The sequence below is a fragment of the Barbus barbus genome (assembly GCF_936440315.1).
Source record: "Barbus barbus genome assembly, chromosome: 14".
In the NCBI taxonomy this organism is placed as follows: Eukaryota; Metazoa; Chordata; class Actinopteri; order Cypriniformes; family Cyprinidae; genus Barbus; species Barbus barbus.
Window position 1 is genome coordinate 19,511,729 of NC_136742.1, and position 23,324 is coordinate 19,535,052.

At 35.0% G+C, this 23,324-nt stretch overlaps 1 protein-coding gene and 1 long non-coding RNA gene across 2 annotated transcripts; both read right to left on the reverse strand.

Annotated features, from left to right (window-relative positions):
- Nucleotides 1–774: 774 nt before the first annotated feature.
- LOC306880367 (TATA box-binding protein-associated factor RNA polymerase I subunit B-like) lies at nt 775–4,569 on the reverse strand. Its single transcript, XM_079433863.1, has 6 exons — nt 4,414–4,569; nt 3,559–3,641; nt 2,622–2,721; nt 2,522–2,542; nt 1,579–1,646; nt 775–1,447 (listed from the first exon to the last, which is right to left on the reverse strand). The coding sequence occupies exons 1-6, from the start codon at nt 4,492–4,494 to the stop codon at nt 1,171–1,173; spliced, it is 630 nt and encodes a 209-aa protein (XP_079289989.1). The 5' UTR covers nt 4,495–4,569; the 3' UTR covers nt 775–1,170.
- LOC306879875 lies at nt 1,684–2,507 on the reverse strand. The gene is made up of 4 exons (XR_013785042.1): nt 2,388–2,507; nt 2,194–2,251; nt 2,034–2,118; nt 1,684–1,822 (listed from the first exon to the last, which is right to left on the reverse strand). It is a non-coding gene; the product is annotated as an uncharacterized lncRNA (long non-coding RNA).
- Nucleotides 4,570–23,324: the final 18,755 nt, after the last annotated feature.

Sequence of the window (23,324 nt, forward strand, 5' to 3'; positions counted from 1 at the left end):
GGCCTTAATTTAGGTACCCACCGTGACACGAGTCACCGAGTATGTGTGTATTCAGGTTTAAGTCCTGACCAGGATATATAAACCTGTATACACACACACAGCTGGTTTGGCTGAGAATAGTGCCAGAGAAACACCCATGACAGCACACAGGCTCTCTGTCCTGGTTTCCCCTCTGGCCCAGCCCCATGCACATGCCCTGCAGTTCGTGTTTTTCTCTCTAGATCACCCATACTGGACTTACTGGCTACAGTAAAATTACTCTTTGGCTGGTGATACTGTAAAGTTTTAGTATTTTCGTTTTTTCCTGCATTTTTTTTCTTTTTACCATTTTCATTAACAAAAATGAAAAACGTGTGTATACTGTAGGCTGTATATAAGCTATATTAAAATAATTACTATATTAGCTGGACAAAAGAAACAGAAATCATATGCATACAATTAAAAACAATATAAACTCTTGTCATAAGAACCCTTATAATCTTATTTAAATGTGTTTTTTCTCATGAGACTTAAGACAAACCTTTGCCATGTTATATTTGAGGCATAATTTTTGAGGCTTAACAAGGCATATAGTAGTACTGATGTTGAGGACAGTGTGACAGCAGTGGGTTGCAAGTACAAAAGGACAGATTATATATATTAGTTTCAATCACAGTGCGACCAAATAACATTCTCCTGCATTAGTCAATTCTTGGATTGAAAGGGGTGAAATAGCTTATGAGACAAAATACTGCAGGAACAATGAAAACTAGTTAGACAAAACCCTCAGGCAGTAGAAAGACCCAGTAAAACTTTACTTTACATTTTTCACAAATGTCAATTTTACTACCACAAATTAAAAGACAAAACATTTATAGTGAGCTGCAGAACAAAATAATATATCAGCGCTGGATTGTCAGGTGCGTTACATCTCCTGTTGGTTCATCTGTGTATCTACATTCAATTTAAGTCACGTTCTTTAAATCAAAATATAAAATACATAAAAAATATAAAAAAAAAACAATTGAAGGAAACAGATACTGTTTATTCCAAGTCTAATAACAGATAAAAAATATTGCAAGACACTATTGAAAATAATGCTCAAAAGTGAAAATCTGACATGATAAAAGAACAATCTGCTGCTGTTGATGCAAGGAAACAAAAGGGATCTTGGGAATCGATATGCAGATTTCATACTCCGTCAGTGATATTCTCTTCATGAACATGGATTTTCTTTCTAAGAACATGGGTTGCAGTTTTGGGGGTTTTTTTCTTCTTTTCGCAGGAAGCTAAAGTCCAGTGAATATTGGGCTGATGATTCCTCTTCAAAAAACGACGTTCAATGTTGAGGACCTCTTTGTGCACTTCTGCCTGACGCACTCCCAGAATGAAAGAGAAGAGATCAAGAACCCACACATACATCCTGGACAAACTGGGCACAATTTCTAAGAAATGATCCCCACACGTCCTGTGAGGATTTAAAACAAATGATTAATAATAGAAATAGTAAACAACACATTACATTATTATATTATCTATTATAAAATACAATACTATAGTATCCATCATTGAGAAAACAAAACATTTGTGATGACTCACTTGCGTGGGCACAATTTCAGTTCAGGATGCCAGTACTTTCGGTTGGAGAGGTACTTGAACCCGTCTTTCTTAAGGGTACAGTCCAAACGATTGTTATACATACTAGGTCAATCCGAACCCTCCTCTTTTCCCCAGCTGAAGTGAAAGCTGGCATGAGAGTTTGTTAAGGAAGACGATTGTTCTGCTGCAGAGTCAGTAAACTTCTGAAATTTCTGAAGTTCAAATTTCAAATGTTCAGCAATGCCTGAAGAAGCGAAAGCAGACATTGGATGACATACAGTTTTGAAATCATTACTGAAATGTGACCAGATCAACTTACGCCTTTTTTTGAGAATCAAGCTCTTGCATTTCAAAGATATAATTAAAGTCTTAGTGGTCTCCCATCGTCGAAAACAGTTGTAGTAAAAGATTTGTCAATAAAAGCCATGTAAACTATTGAAACGGTTGTGTCTTACCAGGCTTCTTCTTCTTCTTCTTCCCTCTTTCTGGCTTGCTCCAAGACAGGTTGCACAACTTCAAACCACTTTTTTAACTTGAAAACTGTGAAAAGCATATAAGAGCATGTTGTGAACCAAAAAAACAAACAAATGACATGCATTAAAAAAAATGTGTTACCTTTCTTTTTCTTCATGAAGTTCATGAAGAAAAAGATGAAGTTGAACATGAAGTTCATCTGTGGAGGATCAGAAATAAATGAAGTCAAAAGTGTATCAAACAAACAGATAAAAAGACAATTATATGTGCTGGGTAAATTTATTTCAAATCTTAAGCCATCATTTGCCACAACCATTACGGTCAAAAACACCTACTTAGGAGGTTTGCCTCCAGCAGATAGCGGACAGTGAGCGGAAACGGGTGAAGGCAATCCTGAGAAACTGTTGGGAAGGAGGGTAATTGCAAGATCCGAGCCAGAGTTACAGCTTCTTTATGAACCAGCGAGTACGACGGAAGGCACTGTAGAAGACTAGAAGTCGTCATAGCTATTAGAAATACAACACATTGTTTTGTGACTGAAGAATGCGAACCAGATTTGTCTTCCTCACCCGAACATTAAAGAACTGGACATCTTTTCCGAACAGTCTCATCTCCACTGGAAACACCTCATGAATGTTAATGTAAGGAACATGCCTCTCTGAGACCATCCTGCATGAAATATGAATAAATCAGATGTTTTTCAAAGTATCCGGTACAAGTATACAGTGTAAAAGCCATCATGTAATCATAATATTACATCTAAACACACTGACAGCAATGTTTAATGCTGCACACCAAGCAGAAACAAAATTTTGGGCCTAAAAAAAACGTCCAAAGCAAACATATTAAACGCATATAAATAGCATGACGTCAGCATAAAATCTAATTTGAAATAAAGAAGGATACTTTGGTGTTATTAAAAAAAAACAAAAAAAACTTTAGTCTTAAAAATGGACTGCATGATTTGGGGAAAAATCAAATTTTTCTGACAAATTAAATAAATTGCTGTGATTGTTTGTAGGGAAACAATTTTATATCTATATAACTACAAAGTAATAAATATATCATCCTAAAAATGTTAGACTTAAGTAATCTCAAATAAATCTAAAAAAAAAAAGCATTTAAGTGTTTAAGTAAAACTAACTGTAAAATTACAATATTCTATTCACATCTGTCACAATTTTGTAAAATGGTTGGCGCATGTTGCATTACTAAATTCTTGTTATAAGCGATCTACTCTTTTTTGTTATTTAATTTTTTTATCAGAGTAGATGCAGAGATAGCGATCGTGTAGAGTGGAATCTACTGTGAGCCGAGCCACTTTTAGACAATAAAAGCACAAAATCAGGAGCTGCTCATGTGTAAAAGAACACAGCCTTACTCTGAAACAGGCAGCACATAACTTTATTTAAGGTAATAAACATCCTGCTCTGTCACTCGTAAAGTTTATATATTTTTTTTTAAAAAATGGCCAATTTGCGTTGAGCTGTATTTTTCTTTCCAAACCTCAGTAAGTCAGCCAGCGTGATGGCCTCTCGGACCCACAGCAGAGCCAGAGAGCACAGGGCCAGTGTCCGTGGCATGGTCATAAGATGTGCATTTTAGTTCTCTTCATATTTTGGTACACAACAGCATCCTAGACCTTGAACATACTGACGACTGTGCCTCACTGGAGTAACCTGCAGCAGAAAAAACTAAATTCAGTTCAATCAGTAATACTATATAAGATGTAAATGTGCCAGCTGACAGAGAGTAATCACTTTTGTACCCGAGACTGACATCTCAGAAACAACTTCGGTGTGATACGACTGCTCACTTTGAGCGTTAGACTCCGAGTCACTCTGCGGCTTCATGAACTTAAGGGCAAAAATGTAGGAGGAGAGCAGAGCAGTGTTGTTAATCATTTTTGGTGATAGAAATAAAGCTGACGTAAAAATAAATTATTGAAAATTGAAATGAAAATTAGCAATGTATGCTTGGCAACTAATTGACAAATACATTTAAGTTGAATAACTAAATAATTAAAACTAAAATGCAAATAAATTATAGCTAAACATGTATTTAGAAAAATAATAAAAATGACAAAAGCACAAAACAAAATCATTGAAACAAATTAAAATGAAAGTATAAAACAATGCTATTTCAGAATAATATAATAAATACTATAATAGGATATAAAACAACACTTAAACAGAGAAACAAGAAAGATGGTGTTATTTATACACTACATAAAATCTACAGCCCTTTCTATTAATTTTGACATTAAAAAACGTACCACCGTAAACCTTGGAGTGTACACTGGATTTCTGGTGAAAGCTTGCTGTGTGTTCCACAAAACTTCTGTCTGTCAAAACAAAATACAAAAAACTTCATGCAGACACCAAGACTGACCAAAGCCTTGGCCTGGTGTGTCAGGATCAGCTGAAATCCCTCACACACCATCCACTCTCGCTCATTCTCTGAAAACAGACTGAAGAAACCATGATAGCAGAGAAAGGGAAGGATCTTGCAAATCTAAATGTCTTACACAGCTTATAAACAGTGATAAAATGTGGACAGACTTTGACTGACCTTGTCTTTTCAGGTCATTATTTGTGAGAACCTGCTGTGTTGACTATGAAGAGTGTTTACATCCACCACCTCCCTCGTTTTCTAGAACAAGTTGTGAAATAAATACAGCATTATTTGTTAAGTGTATAATTCATTCACAGTAATGTCACCCCCTTACAGCAAATTTCATTTATTTTTCCATTAATTTTAAGGATAAGGGCCAGAGACATTATCAATAAGAAATACAGCACTGACATTGAGGATTTGTAGAATATCAAAGCCCTAGATATCTAATAATGTTTGTCTGTTGGCCAACCTCGATCCTGCAGAAGAACTGACCCTCATCTGACACTCCCCAGTCCACAGCAGCTCACTGTGTCCATCCTCCAGTAAGATATAGACTACATAACAGCACAGATCGCCAAACAATATTACCTAAAGGAGAAACTCACAGCAAGTTGCTCGTCCATGACTTTAACACGAGCTACTGAAAACTCCCATATCAAATATTGCGCACATTCAGTTCTGTTTATTTTCCGGGCAACCACGCTTTCAATATGGCCTCTGAAATATATTTCATAATAAAAGTCCAATGCCATCTAAAATAAATTAGGGTGTTTTAATACTGTTAATATTCCTTTTTATGTTATACGCTTTTATTTTTATGGTTTATTATTATTTATATATTGTTTATGACATAATAAATCAATTGTTTTATACATAGGTCATAATGTAATAATTGTATATAAAATAATTATATTACATAAGTCAAGTCACCTTTATTTATATAGCGCTTTTAACGATAAAGATTGTATGAAAGCAGCTTTACAGTATCAAATAGGAAAAGAGTGTCAATAATTCAAACACTCAATTTTCAGTTAAAGACAGTTCATCGGTGAATTCAGTGATTTTATCGTCCAGCTCAGTTCAGTTTAAATAGTATCTGTGCAATCAAGTCGACGATATCGCTGGAAATTAAGTGTTACATATTTTTACATAGCATTACCTAATTATATATACAACTTAAATACATAAATACATTTTAATCAGCAAGTTATAAAATATGAAAAATGCATACTTGGGTATAATAATGCACATTTGCACACTATCCCATATATGCAAATATATATAATTCAATTATTTTATCCTTTATTATTTTATATATTTACTTCTAATTGTACTGTTTATTATACATTTTTGTTTATATTATTTTATAAATAGGCCTAATATAAAGAATTGTGTAATAATTTTATTACATAATTATAATATATATAACTTATAAATCAAATAAATAAATAATTTAATAGGGAAGTTAAAAATTTGTAAAATGCATGTTTGCACAAAACACATATGTGCACAGTGTATGTAGAATATATATATATATATATATTCTATCTCTTATTATTTAGAATATATATATTCTTATTATTGTATTCTATTATTTAAATATATATTTTTTATTATTTGTTTTGTTACCAAGTGCGATAATTAATGTATTGTACATATTTATTAATCTATTCTGTTTTATTTTGCACCAATGCTTGCTTTGCCAATAAAAAACTGTTAAAATTGCTATTATATTATATTAGATACTCAGCCAATAAAACACTACCATATGTGCAATGTGTCCCTTCTGCATAACTAAGAAAGGTTTCATCATGGATAATAGACACTAGATGGCGTGTAAGTCCATGAAGATGATCATTACCTTTGGGTGTAAACAATATCATGGTGCTCCCTACCTGAGCGATATGCTCCCCCCAAATTTTCTTCCCAAAAAGACCTTTTTTTCATTGCTCTCCTCACTCCATGACAGCAACTATAAGACTGTCTGTATGACTGTTATGACATTGTGAAAGACCTTGGAAATTAGCAACTGCAAAAGGGAGATGCCTCACATTAAAGGGATAGTTCACCCAAAAATGAAAATTCTGTCATCATTTACTCACCCACAAGTAGTTCCAAACCTGTATGAATTTCTTTGTTCTGCCGAACACAAAAGAATATATTTTGAAGAAAGTTTGTAACCAGGCTTTTGGGGCACCATCGACTTCCATAGTAGGAAAATAAATAAATAAATACTATGGAAGTCAATGGTGCCCCAGATCTGCTCTGTTTTCCACATTCTTCAGAATATCTTCCTTTGTGTTCAGCAGAACAAAGACATTCATAAAGGTTTGAAACTACTTGAGGGTGAGTAAATGATGACAGAATTGTCATTGTTGGGTTAACGATCCCTTTAAGGGACTCTGACTGGCATACAAAGTAAATTTGCAGCAGTATTCAAATCAAAATTTTTATGACGTGTATAAGCACAACATATTTATAATATTATTCATGAATGTCTGATGTTTTTGTCCAGAAGATTTATTTTATGTTCAAAATGAAAGCTGTAGGGATTTTTAAAAAACACATTTTCAGTAAATATGTGCCAGGCAAATTGAAGGTGGCTTCACTGTGCAATGTGGCATTTGTCTTTTGTGTCAGTGTGTGTTTGTGTGCATATGTGTGAGGTTTTTTCTCTTTTTTTAACGTGTGCATCAGCAAACCTCCCTCCAATCCTCCTCCCCACCTCTTTGGAGAAAGCTGCTTCTTTCACCACTGGGCCAATTTCATGGTTTACTGCCTCCCATGCTCTCTCTCTCTCATGTTCTCTATGCAAAACACAGCATTGTTGCCAATGGAAATCAGAAACAGTCAGTAACTGCAGGTGTGGGTATTATTCTTCACACTGAAGCACAGCGGATTGCTCTTCCTCAAGTATGGCACGTTTTACAATCCCACTCGTCCTCCACATGACGTTGCATGGCGTGGATAGGGATTGTGGGAGGCTGTGGGCGAACAGAAAATTATACTGAGTCTTGCTCACTTGGTTCTTATCTGGTATAAATATTACATACTCTCACTGCCTTTCCCATCACGACTCTGCTTCCTGCTGTTCACGGCAGCTGAGGTTGGCCAAAAGCCAGCCATTGCTTGCTGTGTGCTGCACGAGACAGTAGAGGAAGAGACCTTTCTGTAATTAAAACCAACATATGAAACAATATTAACTACTATAAACACACGTGGTCAGAATTGTTGGTACCTTTGGTAAATATGATCAAAGAAGGCTGTGGAAATAAATCTGCATTGTCAATCCTTTTTGATGTATTATTTTAAAAAAATTTCATTGGAGAATAATAACTTAAAATGGGGGGGAATATCATTATGAAATAAATGTTTTTCTCTAATACACATTGGACACAATTAACGGCACCCTTTTATTCAATACTTTTTGAAACCTCCATTTGCCAAAATAGTATCGGAGTTTTCTCCTATAATGCCTGATGAGGTTAGAGAACACCTGACAAGAGATCAGAGACCATTCCTTCATCCAGAATCACTCCAGACCCTTTAGATTCCCAGCTCCATGTTGGTGCTTCTTCTCTTCAGTTCACCTCACTCATTTTCTACAGGGTTCAGGTCCGAGGACTGGAATGACCATAGCAGAAGCTTGGTTTTGTGCTCAGTAATTTGTGTTGTTTTTGGATTATTGTCCGGTTGGAAGATCCAAACATGGCCCATTATAAGATTTCTAACAGAGTCAGTCACTTTTTGATTTTTTATCTGTTGGTATTTGATAGAAACAGGGATGCCATGCGTCTAAACAAGATGTCCAGGACCTCCAGCAGAAATATAGGCCCACAACATCAAAAATACAGCAGTATATATTTCATTGTACACATGGGGTACTTTTTATCCCTGTGTTCACCAAACCCATCTTGAGTGTTTGCTGCTAAAAAGCTCATTTTTTGTTACATCTGACCATAGAAGCCAGTCCGGTAACACTTTAGAATACCGTTCCATCATTAATGAATAACTACACAAGAACACACGAGTAACGCAATATTAGCACTCTAGTAACTACTAGTAACTAACAAGAAACTCTGATTAATGAATTAGTTGTGCTTGGTCGAATGTGGTAGTTCACTATTAGCTAATCAGTAACTATTATTTTTTCATACCTCCCTAAGAAGTACTAAGAACTAGGCCACTGTATACAGGTTCATAATTAATATAAACAATACATAATGTATAATTAATTAAGGTCATGGTAACCCACTAGTAATGACTCAAGTATTACCAAATTCTTCAGAAGCAATTACTAATTATTTGGATCAGTATAAAGTGAAGATCATGATAACTCCCTAGTAACGAGAGTGTTGTAAAGCATTGGATAGTAATAACTTACTAGTAATTACTGAAGTCATTGTAAACTTTTAAGGTTTTTGTAAGGTTTTGGTTAGTAATTCATTTTGCTAGATTTTGTAACACTTGTTTTTGTTACACTGATTTTGTAAAAATCATTACTAGTGGGTTACCGTGATCTTCACTTTAGAATACTGATCCAAGTAGTTAATAGTTCCTTTAGAAGAATTTGATCATTCTTGAGTCATTACTAGTGGGTTACCATGATCTTCATTTTAGAATTAATACATTATGCATAATTCACATTAATTATGAACCTGTAGTTCTTAGTAGTTCTCCAGGATATATTAAAAATAGTAGTTATTGATTAGCTAATAGTGAACTACCAGTTTCAACTGAGCGCTATTACTTACTAAATCAATAATCATAGTTTCTTGTTAGTTACTAGTAGTTAGTACAATGTTATTAGTGCATTAGTGACGTGTTCCTGTGTAGTTATTCATTAACAAATGATCAGTATTCTAAAGTGTTACCGCCAGTCCCATTTGAAGTTCCAGTCATGTCTGACAACTGAATATGGTGGAGATTAGGGGTGCTTGTACCGAACGGTTCATGGGCAAATTCCAAATGGAAGTGATCGTCCCTATCCCCTTGGAGTGGGGACTTTGGAGTGAGCAGGGCACGTGCGTAACGCGTAACGTGCATAACATGCTGCATTGTCACGGGAACATCCCAGCTGAAGATAATGAGGAAATTACATCGCTCCCTTCACCAAGTGCATTCCAAACGACTACATAATGGCACTCACCTGCCCTGCTCACTCCAAAGCCCCCACTCCAAGGGATAGGGATGATCACTTCCATTTGGAATTTGCCCGTGAACCGTTCGGTACACACGTAACGTTACACCCCTACTGGAGATTGTTTTTTGGTGACAGCATTTTCTTTTCTTGATTTTTTTTCTTGAAGCCCTCCCAAAGAACATGTGGTTATGCAGGTGCTGTTTAATAATTTTTTTTACCCCAAAACGCAACCCTTTTCTGCAATTCTCCAGCTGTAATCCTTGAAGAGTCTTTAGCCGCTCAAACTCTCCTTCTAACCGTGCATTAGGACGATACAGATTCATAACATTTTATGTTGATTGGAAATTCTTAATTATTGCCCTGATGGTGGAAATGGGAATTTCACAGCTCTAGCTCTTCTCTAAAGCTACTTTCTAATTTGTGAAGCTCAATTATCTTTTGCTGCACATCAGAAATATATTCTTTGGTTTTTCTCATTGTGATGGGTGCTTACTTTGGAATTTGGCCTTTGTTTTGTTTTCCCTCCTATTTAAATTTCTGTGAAACAGGAGGCCATGGCTGGATAATTTCATGTTAATTTTCACGCTGGTGTGCACAAAATTGTGAATATGAATGTATTTGAGAAAAAAAAAAAATCCCCCCCCCCATTTAAATTCTTATTCTCCAATGAAAGCTTAGATTTTTGTGATTAAAAAAAAAAATAAAAGGTCAAAAGGATTAACAATGCACATTTATTTTCAAAGCTTTCTTTGATCATGTTTACCAAGGGTACTAACAATTCTGACCATGTGTGTATATTACTTAGCCTTAATATAACACTCAGTACATGAGTATTTACGCATGCAATGCTTGATTGGTGTAGTTTGGTGTAACCGCTCAGTCGATTCAGTGGAGTGAATCATTTACGCTGGAATCGTTATCAATTTAAACAGTTTAGACCGTTTGATGAATTCGCTGGAAATTTATCTTAAAGGTTCTCTGTAATTAAAACCCAATCATGAAACAATATTTGCTATGCCAACAAATATGACATTTAACTTACATGTAACAGTCCACGACTCCATATGTTTACGCATGCAACACCCGAGATAATTTGGATCAGAGCCGTTGAACTAACCACTTAACTGATTAATTGGAGTGAGTCATTTACGTTGGAAACTTAGTTAAATTTTTCTTTGTACTTACCTAACCATGAAAGAATATTTGCTATCGTATAACAATTAACTCAGTACATGTGTATACGCATACAAGCTAAACCGATTCAATTTACTGATTTAATCTCAAACCAGTTCGATCTCAAACCTTCCTTTGTCAACCAGCTTCATCAGAAAGATGTTTTTGTTGGTAAACACATGGCTATGCTGGTCTGCCAAGACCAGCACCAAACAAGCAGAAACTTCAGTGAACAAACGTGGTCTAAAATGTTCTTTTCGGCCACAAAATAGTCTTTCTTGGTAGGCACCAATATTTTGTTTGGTTGGGATGAAGGCTGATGCAATAATTTTAGTGAAGGGAAAGCCAAAGAAAATAATGATCAAGCCACACACAACCAGACTCACAGCCATAGTCAGTCTCACATTCTCACAATGTTTACAGGCACTGTACTGACATACTAAAGCCTTGTTTACACACTGCTGTTTAACTAATTAAAATGGATCACATTTATGATCATATACACTATGCATTACTAAATAAATCTAAAATATTTCATCTATATCTTTATTCTTGCTTCAATTTTACAGAATCTCTCCAGCATCAGATACAGTGTTTGATATGCTGAGATGAAGGCAGTGGAATCTTCACACACATGGAAAATCCTATTGTTGCCCACCTCAGGTCTGCTTCCCGTCGGTTACCATGACAACCACACCACGTAGTGGCAGCCGAAGCGAACGGAGGGGGTATCATGCATAATCAAAAATGAGAGCTTGTGTACTGTGCACAGTTCTCTTCTCAAAGAGGCTGTCAGAACTGCTAGAATTATGCTCCCACAAAGGAGAAGATGATTTGTGGGCTCTGGGTCGACCACCGTTTCTACTGGAAGCAATTAAATGTTACACATTATAATAAGACCAAGGTCAAGGTCAAGTTTATTTATATAGCATCTTAAAAGCAACAAATGCTGACCAAGGTGCTGCACAGCCAAAAACATCAAAAATATAAACGAATAAAAGCATTAAGACAATATAAAATTTGAAATCATTAAACAATACAAAAAGTTATACAAAACATCACCAAAAAAAAACAAAACAAACGTATTTTCAAGTTAAGCAAAAGCCTAAGAAAAAAGGTCTGTTTTAAGAGATGATTTAAAGGAAGATAAAGTAGGGGATGATCTGATGGATAAAGTCAAAGAGTTCCAGATCGTAGGACCAAGAACTGGAAAAGCTCTTTTCCCTTTAGATTTTAAACGAGATTTTGGGACAATCAATAACTTCTGAGAAGACAATCTAAGCGTTCTCACAGGAGAATAGAAATGGAGAAGATCTGAAATATAAATTGGGGCAAGACCATGAAGTGCTTTAAATACAAAAACTAAAACCTTAAAATCAACTCTGAATTTAACAGGTAACTAGTGAAGGGAAGCTAACACAGGGGTAATATGCTCTCTTTTTTTGTCCCTGTCAAAAAGCGAGCTGCAGCATTCTGTACCAATTGTAAACGTGATAGTGAGGACCGGTTTATTCCAGCGTAAAGAGTGTTACAGTAATCCAGCCTGGTTTAAATGAATGCATGAATAACAACTTCTAAATCATTAAAACTGAGAAAACTTCTCAGCTTGCGAAGCCCCTTAAGCTGCAAAAAATTGGCTCTGACTACAGAGTTCATTTGTTTGCCAAATTTTAATTCAGGATCAAAAATAACTCCCAGATTTTTAACCTTATCATGGATGTTGTCTTCAAAAGGGCCCAGAGTAGGTCTTACATTTTATGAAAGGTGAGAAGGACCAAACAAAATAACATTCTTTTTTTGAATCAACTGCAGGAAATTATTATCCATCCAATTTTTAATGTCCTCTAAACAAACCAGCAAGGAGGACACTGAATCAGAACCTGATTTTAGAGGAAAGCAAAGCTGCATATCATCTGCATAAATGTGATATGAAACTTTATGAGACTCAAATATAGAACGAAGAGGGAGCAAATTCAGGGAAAATAAAATTGGACCCAAATAGAGCCCTGGGGTATCCCATAAGTGATGGGAACTGAGCTTGATGAAATTTCACCAATTTCCATTATTTGTGAGATACGATGCAAACCAGTCTAATGCAGTACCACAAATGACAACTTCAAGATATAGTCTTTTTAACAAGATGCGGTGTACTGTATCGAAAGCAGTGCTCAGGTCCAAAAATAAAAGAATAGTACAATTACCAGAGTCTGCAGATAACAATAGATCATTTACTACTCTCATCTAGATCTGACTCAGTACTATGTTTTGCTCTAAAGCCAGACTGAAAGGGATCCATAATATCATTAGAATTTAGGTAGAGGGAAGTCTGGTTTAATACAACCTTTTCCAAAACTTTATGCAGAAATGGCAGTTTTGAAATAGGCCTATAATTATTTAATTCAGTGGGCTCAAGGTTTGTTTTTTCGAGTAAAGGCTGGACCACCGCATTTTTAAGGCAGGAAGGGACAATGCCTGTCTGTACAGAACCATTAATAATAGAAAGTAAGCTAGGCAAAACAGAGGGCAGAACATCCTTCAGCAGCTTTGTTGGAACAACATCACAAGAACAAGTAGTCGATTTCATATTTAAAATAATTTGAGATGATTTGAATTTACCTGTTTTAGTAATCATCTAAGGGTTAATATGCAGAGGCACATTTGAGAGGTGGTGTTGTTAACCATCATTTTCTGACTTTATGTTCGTGTTTAGGGTCAAATTCAAATTCAAATTTTATTTGTCACATACATATACATACATAGTACAACATGTAGTGAAATGTATTGTACGACTGTCCAACAAATTGTCCAACAAAATTAAGAAAAACCTCAAGTTTACAAAAGTACAAATAGAAAAAGTACAGTAAACATATTTACAGAAATAAACTAGCAATAAAATAAAAAATAGATATGAGAATAAAAATAGATATGAAGAATAAAAATAGAATATGATTCTAAATAGATTCTATAAAAAGTAAAGTGTATGTCAGTGATAAAGTGTCCGTGTGCTGTGCAGTGCAGTAAAGTGTATAAGTGAGTAAAAGGAATACTAAAGACAAAAGACAAATGGTATGTAAGTCCCACTCATTTATCCTTACGTAACCTTCTACAAATTAGTGCAGATTGTATTTGAAAGTGTGCAAAGTGGAAGTGTGGGGTCCAAGAGACCCCAGTGTTATATGAGTAAAAGTAGTAATAGTAATTTAAATGTATTGCACCATTACCTTGTGCAAAAGAAGTGCTAATTTCAGAACTATAACTTTGTTAAATAGGTGACAAAATACCCTTGTTCTTTCAATGTTGAGCATTATCTAAAGGTTACATGATCAGGTTCAAACTTTTAGCTTTATTATTTCTTTATATTTAATCCAGAACATTCTACATCCAGTCAAACATGACCTGGCCTATATTTCTTGTGTTCCCTTGTAGCACTAAATTCCTTAGAGCTATTTACTGGTCTGTAAATAGACTGCACAATCTATATTTCTGTAAACAGAATCCATTCTATACACTTTATTTTGCAACACGGAGGTAAGCTTTTTTCTGTGGAACTTCTATACTAGAAGAATAACAAAGTGCAGTAAACAAAAATTACAACGCTACTACAAAAATAATATAATATGAAATACTAGTTTTCATAATGAGTTGTTTTGTACAGCTAAAAATAATTGGAAGTGCATGACACCGGTAGCCTCGTACATTCAATTTACAAATGGCTGCAGCAACTCTTACGTTAAAAATAAGGTAAATAGTAGGATAAACAAGTAGGCTACACACTTACTGGTCATTTTCACTCCATCTATGGGTGAGGCTTCACATAGAGATTTTAGTTCCTCCCATTACTCTGGAACAAATGACCTCATTGCTCTCATTAGTCACTGCGGTAGCCTGTCAGAAGACCCACTGTTTACTCAGCCCGCCATCACTATGGTAATAAAAGCTGCACATATTTCCCTTCTTTCAGAAATACTCTAGACAGGCATATGTTTAGAGGGCAGCAGTCAGTATGACTGTCCCATACATGTGCTTACACAATATGTGAAGTAGCTTAACACATCTCTGGAACGCTAAAGCTCAACATGCTTCCTATCCCCCGGATCAATGAGCTGCTCAGATTTTCCAGTTTTCCATGCATAAAGCCATCCAGACAGTTATTTATTCCTGCTTCTCTGCAAACAAAAGACTTTCCTACTTCCCCACAACAGCAATATGGTCTTCAGAGCATGATCAGTTATTGACTGACATTCTGCTAGCCCCATTAGGATATACTTACGCTCAGCACAAAGGAATGAGGCATTTCCCAGTGTCCTGGGTTGACCTTTGAAATCCAGCTGACTCCTTCAGCTTTTGAGGAGAGTGATTCATTTTCTATTTCTGGTGTCATTCATCAATAAACTTGCACTGAAATGTCATCAAAATTTACGATAACATTTAAAACCAACTGAAACCATGCAAAAATAACATTCCTGGAAAGTTTCTTAAAACATTTTATTAGAAACAGAATAGATTATAGTGACTCAATAAAGATATAATGTTCGAGTACCAAAATAAAAAAAATCTATAACAAAGTGCAGCCTATAGACATTCAGTCAGAGGTGCACCATATTTTGACAGGAAAGAAAACGAGGGATAGAGGATGAAAGTATTGAAGTACAGTGTGTTCAAGGATTATACTGTTGTTAACAACTGTTCAGCTGAAGAAAAAAATCAGTGGAAATAAACTCAATAAAACAATTTAGAAAGTTGTGAGTTGTAAAAATTACATGATGTAGGACCTTTATACAGTGTGTGCCATTGTAAATCCTGCAAGTCTATTACTCACAGCCTTGTTTTCATCCAAGTCAAATTCAATATGGCTTCTTATCTTAGTAAGGTCAATATGTGAATGCACAGCGAATGTAAATGAGAGTCTGAAACACAGTTGTGTGGTCCTGTATAAAATGTGCATGTGTGTGTTTTAACTGCTTGCAAATTACTTCTTCCGATCAAGCTCTTTTTATAATGATTCTGATTTATACTCTCACCTGTTGCAGGACATTTTTAGCTCACATAAATACCCAAAATGTATGATATTATTATTAACTGAGGTCTTTTATTACAGTGTTTAAACAGTAGGAGATGAATGTCGACCATTGACATTTCATATGTTTAAAATATTACTTTATTGCCTTAAGTGGCCTATTACACTCTCAGAAAACAAGGTACAAAAGCTGTCACTGGGGCGGTACCTCTCTTCAGAAGGCACACATTTGTACCCAAAAAGTCTATATTCGTCCCTTAAAGGTACATATTAGTATCTAAAATGTACAAAAGTGCACCACAGTGACAGCTTTTGTACCTTTTTTCTGAGAGAGTACTTTCTTCTTACTATTACTGGAACAGTAATGCACAGTGGCAGTCACATGACCAGAATTGTTATTGCAATTTTTTTTTAATTAAGCGATGCAGCATAAGAGGCCATGTCATATTATTAATACAGACTATGTCTGAAACCAAACAGCCTAGTGAGTAAAGCATTTTTACATTAAAGGTACAAATACCCAGCCCAGGGTGGCCCCGTGAGGTCTGATCTTGTGATTGGTACGTACCCATCGGCAGATCTGGTCTCCTCGGATCCCCCATCTGCTAAAGGGTTGTTCAGAATACAATACCAAGCGTGGGATAACGGGGGCTGTCTCCATAGCAACAAATGGTGGACTCTACGACAATGAGAGATGGAGTGTGTACGTGTGAGAGAAAAAGAGGCACAGAGAAAGAGAAAATCTATGGTAACTAACTCCTTGCAACCAACTAAAAATAGATCCATCGTATGGCACGTCTCCTACATTCCAGTGCTCCTTTTACAGTAATTGCATAGCCTTTTATAAAATGCCTCATTTGAACATGCTTAATATCTTTTGATGATAGTAAAGAACAAAAGATTTGTGTAGGTAGTGCATAGTAAAAGCCTCTTCTCTTTTGGTGGAGTGGAGATTTAAGCACAAAACAAAGGCCTACTCTAAGCAAGTAAGTGATTGCAGATGCTTTTAGCTACACAAACTCAATTTTGTCTGCTCTTGTGTTCAGAAATGTATCAGACTGTCATAATACAATGCAAATACGTGTTACATTCTCAACGCTGTCTCAAGTGGTGATATAGTGGACTTTAGCATAAACCGTCTTCTTCTGCAATGTGTTTTTCCAACCTTATCTTGTGAGAAAAAGGGATTGCGATAAATTTGTTTGATATGTTTCAGTATGAAAATGTACGCTTTTTTAGGAAAGAATAAGCATGGAGATCCAGCCCTAAATATAATCAGCAGTGGGGTTGAACAAAAATGTATGAATGACACTATACAAATTCATACAAATTAGCCACCACCAATTCACCAACATGTAAAATAGTTATGAATTGCCACAACAGTGTGTTGATTTGGTTCATGTCAAAGAAAACGTAAAGAGAATCTTGCTGAGCAAATTATGTTTATAGCTTAATAATATCACATCTGGTTAAATGGCACAAACATTCTATTGCCCCATAGAAGTTTGATATTGCCAGAACAACATGGTTTCCAGTTCTAAGTTTGTTTGTCCAAAAAACATTGCATTAAATCATCCCTGATTGTGTCATGCCTAATGAAGCCTAGTCCACTGCAACTTTGAAGTAGCTATTATGGTGGAAACTGGCTGCCAGGTTTTTACTAATTTGTCCCTTGGGGAGAGTAATTTCATGCCTCATTCATAAAGCATTGCTACATTTATCTAATTGCATACCGTTATCGGTATCTCTAACTGAGTAGATAAGAGCTATTACATTTCCTGTTCACATGGGATGTGCAAACAATGACAAAACAGCACAGTGTTTTTTTTTTCTAAGCTTTGTCTAATTTGATCTCATCCAGGGTGACATGGTTTAACTGATTTGAATGTCCCTGTTAGCTTCTGCTGGGATGCTGTAACTACACCGCATGAGTGCAAAAACCATATTTTTCACTGTATAATACATATCTGTAGATATGAAGATTAACACACACACCTCAGTTTTTTTTTCACCTTAATACTTAAAATTACTACTTTTATTTAGCAAGGACACAATAAATTGCTCAAAAGTAACAGTGAAGACTTTTTAATGTTTTAAAAATTTAATAAATAATACATTTTATTTTAAATAAATGCTGTATGAACTTTCTATTCAACATAGAATCATAAGTATATAAACTGTAATAAGCAGCAAAATTGATAATAAAGTACCAAATCAGCATAGTTTGAAGACTGGAGTAATTTTGAAAATTCAGCTTTGCCATCACAGGACTAAAATACATTTTAAAATGGAAAATAGTTATTTAAAATGTTCATAATTTTTCACAATGTTATAAAAAATATTTTAAACAAGCTAAAACATATTACTGACCCCAAAATGCTGGAATGGTGTAGAGCAAATTAAGATATAATTTTAATTAAAATACACCAAAATCATATTTCTTTTGTTAGATATTTGAGTGACCACATAAATGATAGTTTCAAAGCAGTTCTCAACACCTCAGTTTTTCTTTTTTAACATTCCCTGATAATTCCTAATATTAGGAAGAGAGTGAGAGAGGTATTTTATCTGTAGGCAAGCAGTTACTGCAGTGCATTACCTTTTTTCTTCACAGAGTACTGTAATTATTGCCGTGGCTATATTGACCCATTTACTTGAATAGCACTTTCACACATCAAAGAGATTATAAAGGCATACATTAACCTGTACTTTTGTTTGATGACCTCAGGAAAACAGACAAATAGTACACACCGCAAAATTACATTTCTGTTCCCATAGAGATAAACTGCATTATTTGTTTGCCACATAAAATGTAACATGCATTAACTAGAAAAAAGCACTATTAGTTCATGATTACTCTGCTGGTATGTAGTTGTACTCAACATGGATTAACTGCATCAGTGGGTGAGGGTCAGAACAAAGGATCACTATCTTATTTGTCATCAGTGTTAATTTGAAGTTATGTGGCTTTTAGTCACTAGAATTATAGAATTCTCTTGTCAGAATGCTGTGACACCTGCCCACACACGTGAATTATGCACACACATCTCACCCTTCCCTTGTTAGCTGAAGAATGGTTGTTTACATATGTGAAAGTGTGTGTGACTTAAGAGCTGGTCAGACATAGTGCTTTTTAAAGGACATTTCAATTTCATGTGACAATTTTACATTTTAGTTATCGATCTCTGTTTATCTATTTAAATATATATATATATATTAAATATATATATATATATATTTATTTATTTTTTTATTTTTTTTATTTTGTCTAGTACAGCAGAAATATACCAAATATATTAATCCATTTCATGTCAAAACAGAAGTTGCAGCTTGGTGGTCAAATGGCCAATTTAATGTTTTGAGATTTGAAACTTACAGTATTTCATACATCAAGCACTTACAGTATATTTGATTCTTCATTACATAAGCATTTTTTTTAAATACATTTAATAATCAAGTGGAGAATGCAGGACAATTGCAGGGATGCTCCATATAAAAATAAAAATCCTCTCATTTAAACCAGATTCATTAATGAACAAAGCACATGACCACTGTGTTAATGAATGGGCCATTGAATCATTGACTTACCTGATTTGTTCAAAAATGCTGAACAAAAATGCAAAAACAAAACACTATATTTCTGGGAGACACAACTTTTCTGCTTTGTTTGGAACAATTTTTGCTGGCGAAATAAAGTACAAACTGTCCAAATTGACAATGTCTTGGTAAATTATTTTAATGAATGTTTATTAAAGTGTTGTATAAAATTAATATTAGCAACCATGCAGATATTCAGTAAAAGTGTCATTTTTTTCAGCTTGGTGTCAATAAATGGCCTTTTTAAAAGTTTTGGGATCTGACATTGACAGTGTTTCATGCATCAAGCACTTTTATCACATGTGATTATAACATGAACATGAAATTCGTATATGTTATTAGGTGAAGAAAGCTGGAGAATTACAGGGATAATCCACCTAAATGTGAACATTCTCTCATTCTCTTCTCTCTTCATGTCATCTCAGATATATATGACTTTCTTTATGTGAACACAAACAAAGAAAAGGGTTGCTATTCACTTGCATTATATGGACTCGCAGTGATTCATTGGTGTTTATCTGAAGAAAGTCATACATTTGGGACAGCGTGAGTAAATTATTAGAGAATTTTCATTTTTTGGGTGGAGCATCCCTTTAATGGAAAGCACAGCAAACTACAGAAGAGCCCAGCATAACTCCTCTTTTCCACAAAGGGGTGGAGTCCAAATGGTGGGGCAAAACCATGGTGTGTCCTGAGGAGAATCTGTACACTGTGCATGCTCTGCCAGCTCTTCAACACTTCATTATTCAACACATACAAACACACACACACACACACACACACACACATACTGAAAGCACAGAAAAGCTCTTTGGGCTGTTGAGAGGATGTATTTTTAGAGTGATGAAATCTCATGACCAGACTAAGGCTGCATGTCTCAGTAGTTTCTTTGCTCCAGGCACTGTCCTTCCACCATCTCTCACCCGCTCACTCAAGGTTAAGCTTCTTTAAGTGTCCAGTTTTTTCTAACTCATCTTCAGTATGTGTTTGTATGTAAATTATTTAAAGTGTCTAGTCCATTTTTTATACACAGTATATATGTTAAAGTTAAGCAGAAGAGCGATGCTGTCGTATAGATTGCAAAAACCTGTGTGAACTAGAATGCTGCAGCAGTATCTCAAAACACATTTTTAATATCTATGCTTTATTCAGACCTTCACTGGATAATGAGGCAATGTGGGTGGAAGCAGCAACACAGTAGAGATCCTGAGCTTTCTGGTTTGTATCAAACATGTTTGTAAAAGTGAGATAATTAAATAGTTTTGAAAACTTAAATAGTTTTGAAAAGAAAAAATGTTACAATGAGTGTACCACTGCAGATCATATTTTAGTTTTTGTTTGCAAAAAAGGATAAAGATCACAAAATAAAATAAAAACATATCACAGAACTTTAAGATACGAAAACAGAACAACCTGCAAACATAGACAATAATAGACAAGGAACAACTAAATTTGAGGGCTATAAATACCCAGGGAAACACTATAGGGTCTGAATAAAATAATTAACACAAGTATAATACATGAGGGAAAAACTCAAACACAGATGTCCAACTTGAAACAGAACTTAAACACAGATGCTGCGTTTAAACATTTTTTAAACATTAAAACATTTATTTAGCTATGAATATGTAATTTTGGTATTATGTTTTTTCTTCAGATCTCTTCAGATGTTAGTCGGGGTAGCAACATCTAACAGGATGTTTGACAGCAATGAAAATTAAGCTATGAGGGATTGTTCAGTTGACATTGTCTTTCAGTAGAAAAAAAAACTCTTTTAAAAGTTTAAAACTTTATCCAGGTTTGAGCCATTGGAAAGGCTTTAAGACTATCCCTCACAGCTTTGTTTTCATCAGTCTAATGAGTCTAATGATTAAGGTCTATACTATAAAAAATTACTAATTTCTAACATCTAGTGATTAATTAAAGTTGTGCATTTTGTACCAGTTTCATAAGCGACAATGTTTAAATTGATGGATTAACAATGAAGCATATGCTAAATGAAAGACTGATACCAACAAATATTTGCACATCACTATTAATTGTGCGCTGTAAGAAAAATATAAGCTGATCTCAGCTATCTGCTGAAGTTACAGAGGTATGCAATATAAATAGATTAACTATTGTGGCCCTGTCAAGGGAAGTTCCTAGTGTGTTTTTCCAAGAGGGGTGTTCCCTAGCCAGACTGCTGTGTATGTGTGCAGTTGACGATCAGATGATAACCTGATTGAATTATGGCCAATGTGATGAGAAGTCCCACTTCTGTGCCACTTTAAAAATGGAGGAAACGTGCACTGTGTTTGAGCACGCTCAATGAATATTTCATCACCCTGAGAGCTGAGGCATGCTTTGAGGCTGAGTACGGACTCCATATGTGGGCTATCCCTTTCACTCTCTCTAGGACAGAGCAGCCCGCTGGTATTCTGCCAAACCAGAGCTCCATGTGCTATCAGGGTCTGGAGAAAAGCCCTTATTGCACTGAATGGAATTGTTGCAAATTCATGCTTGTGTGCCCAAGAACAAACCAAAGGAATGTTTGACTATGTGTGTCAGTGATGTAAAAACAGAAGGAATAAGAAAATGACTAAGAATGTTCCTTTGTGTATATGTTTGTGCTTGTATTGCATCTGATAACCACAGCAAAGTATAAGCCTTGCCTTTGGCTTCTGGCTCAAATGACCGGATACAGGAAGGATGTGATAAAGCATTTGTCTGCTAGTGTTATACATTACGCTTGTGATCACAGATTGTACTTATAACACAGTGTAGGCAACAAAAGCATTAGACAGAAGCACCATGGGCAGTCATTTTCTCTTTAAACCATAGAACACCCACACTGGCAGAAATGTGGTGGCTTTAACACTGATCCATTTTTTGGATTGTTGTAAAAGCTCCCTTATGATTTGAGTTTTAGAGCAAATTCAAGCAAAACGAAGTAAAAATAGCAATTCTACCAACTAAACTATTATTCAGTGGTGTATTCATTGTATTCATTGCAATTCATTTCAATTAATTGGTTCACTGCATGTAAATTAATCATTCATTAAAAATCTCTAATTGCTTTTGTGCTAGCAAAAATAAGGTATATAAATGTGTGTGTAAATATAAACAGTAAAAATGTGTGTATAAATATAAATTAAATGAAATTACCTAAAAAAATGATAAATTAATTGGAAAGTTATATATTTTATAATTAAAACGGAGCAACTTTTTGTTTGTGGCTTGTAGTGTTGGTAACTATACTTTTTCAAATCAGTAACTTGACTATAACTACTTCAAAATTTCATTACAACTTGCCAAGCTACAGTTTCAAAGTACACCAAAAATAAAGGTCTCAAAAGAGGGGTTTTGCAGAGAAGCTATAGGAGAACCATTTTTGGTTCCAAAGAACCTTTCAGTGAGCAGTTCCTAAAATAAAAATTTTTTTTCTTAGTGAGAAGAATCTAACTAATCTAATTTAATCTAACATTTTTTCTACTATAAAGAGCATTTTGTGCAATAAAAGATACCATTGATGTTGCAGGTTCTTCATGGAACCATAGAAGCCAATAAAGAACCTTTATTTTTAATACACACATGATCAGAATTGTTGGTACCTTTGGTAAATATGATCAAAGAAGGCCGAGGAAATAAATCTGCATTGTTAATCCTTTTGATCTCTTATTTGAAAAATTCACAAAAATCTAACCTTTCATTGGAGAATAAGAGTTTAAAATGGGGGGGAAAGCATTATGAAATAAATGTTTTTCTCTAATACACATTGGCCACAATTAACGGCACCCTTTTATTCAATACTTTTTGAAACCTCCATTTGCCAAAATAGTATCGGAGTTTTCTCCTATAATGCCTGATGAGGTTAGAGAACACCTGACAAGAGATCAGAGACCATTCCTTCATCCAGAATCACTCCAGACCCTTTAGATTCCCAGCTCCATGATGGTGCTTCTT

Excerpts from the sequence above, each read along its gene's own strand:
- LOC306880367 (XM_079433863.1), bottom strand. The coding sequence starts at position 4,494 with ATGGTGTGTGAGGGATTTCAGCTGATCCTGACACACCAGGCCAAGGCT. Across the intron at positions 2,722-3,558 it reads ACGCTGGCTGACTTACTGAG|GATGGTCTCAGAGAGGCATG; the intron begins GTTTGGAAAGAA and ends TATTTCATGCAG. Across the intron at positions 1,448-1,578 it reads CTGAAATTGTGCCCACGCAA|GACGTGTGGGGATCATTTCT; the intron begins GTGAGTCATCAC and ends AAATCCTCACAG.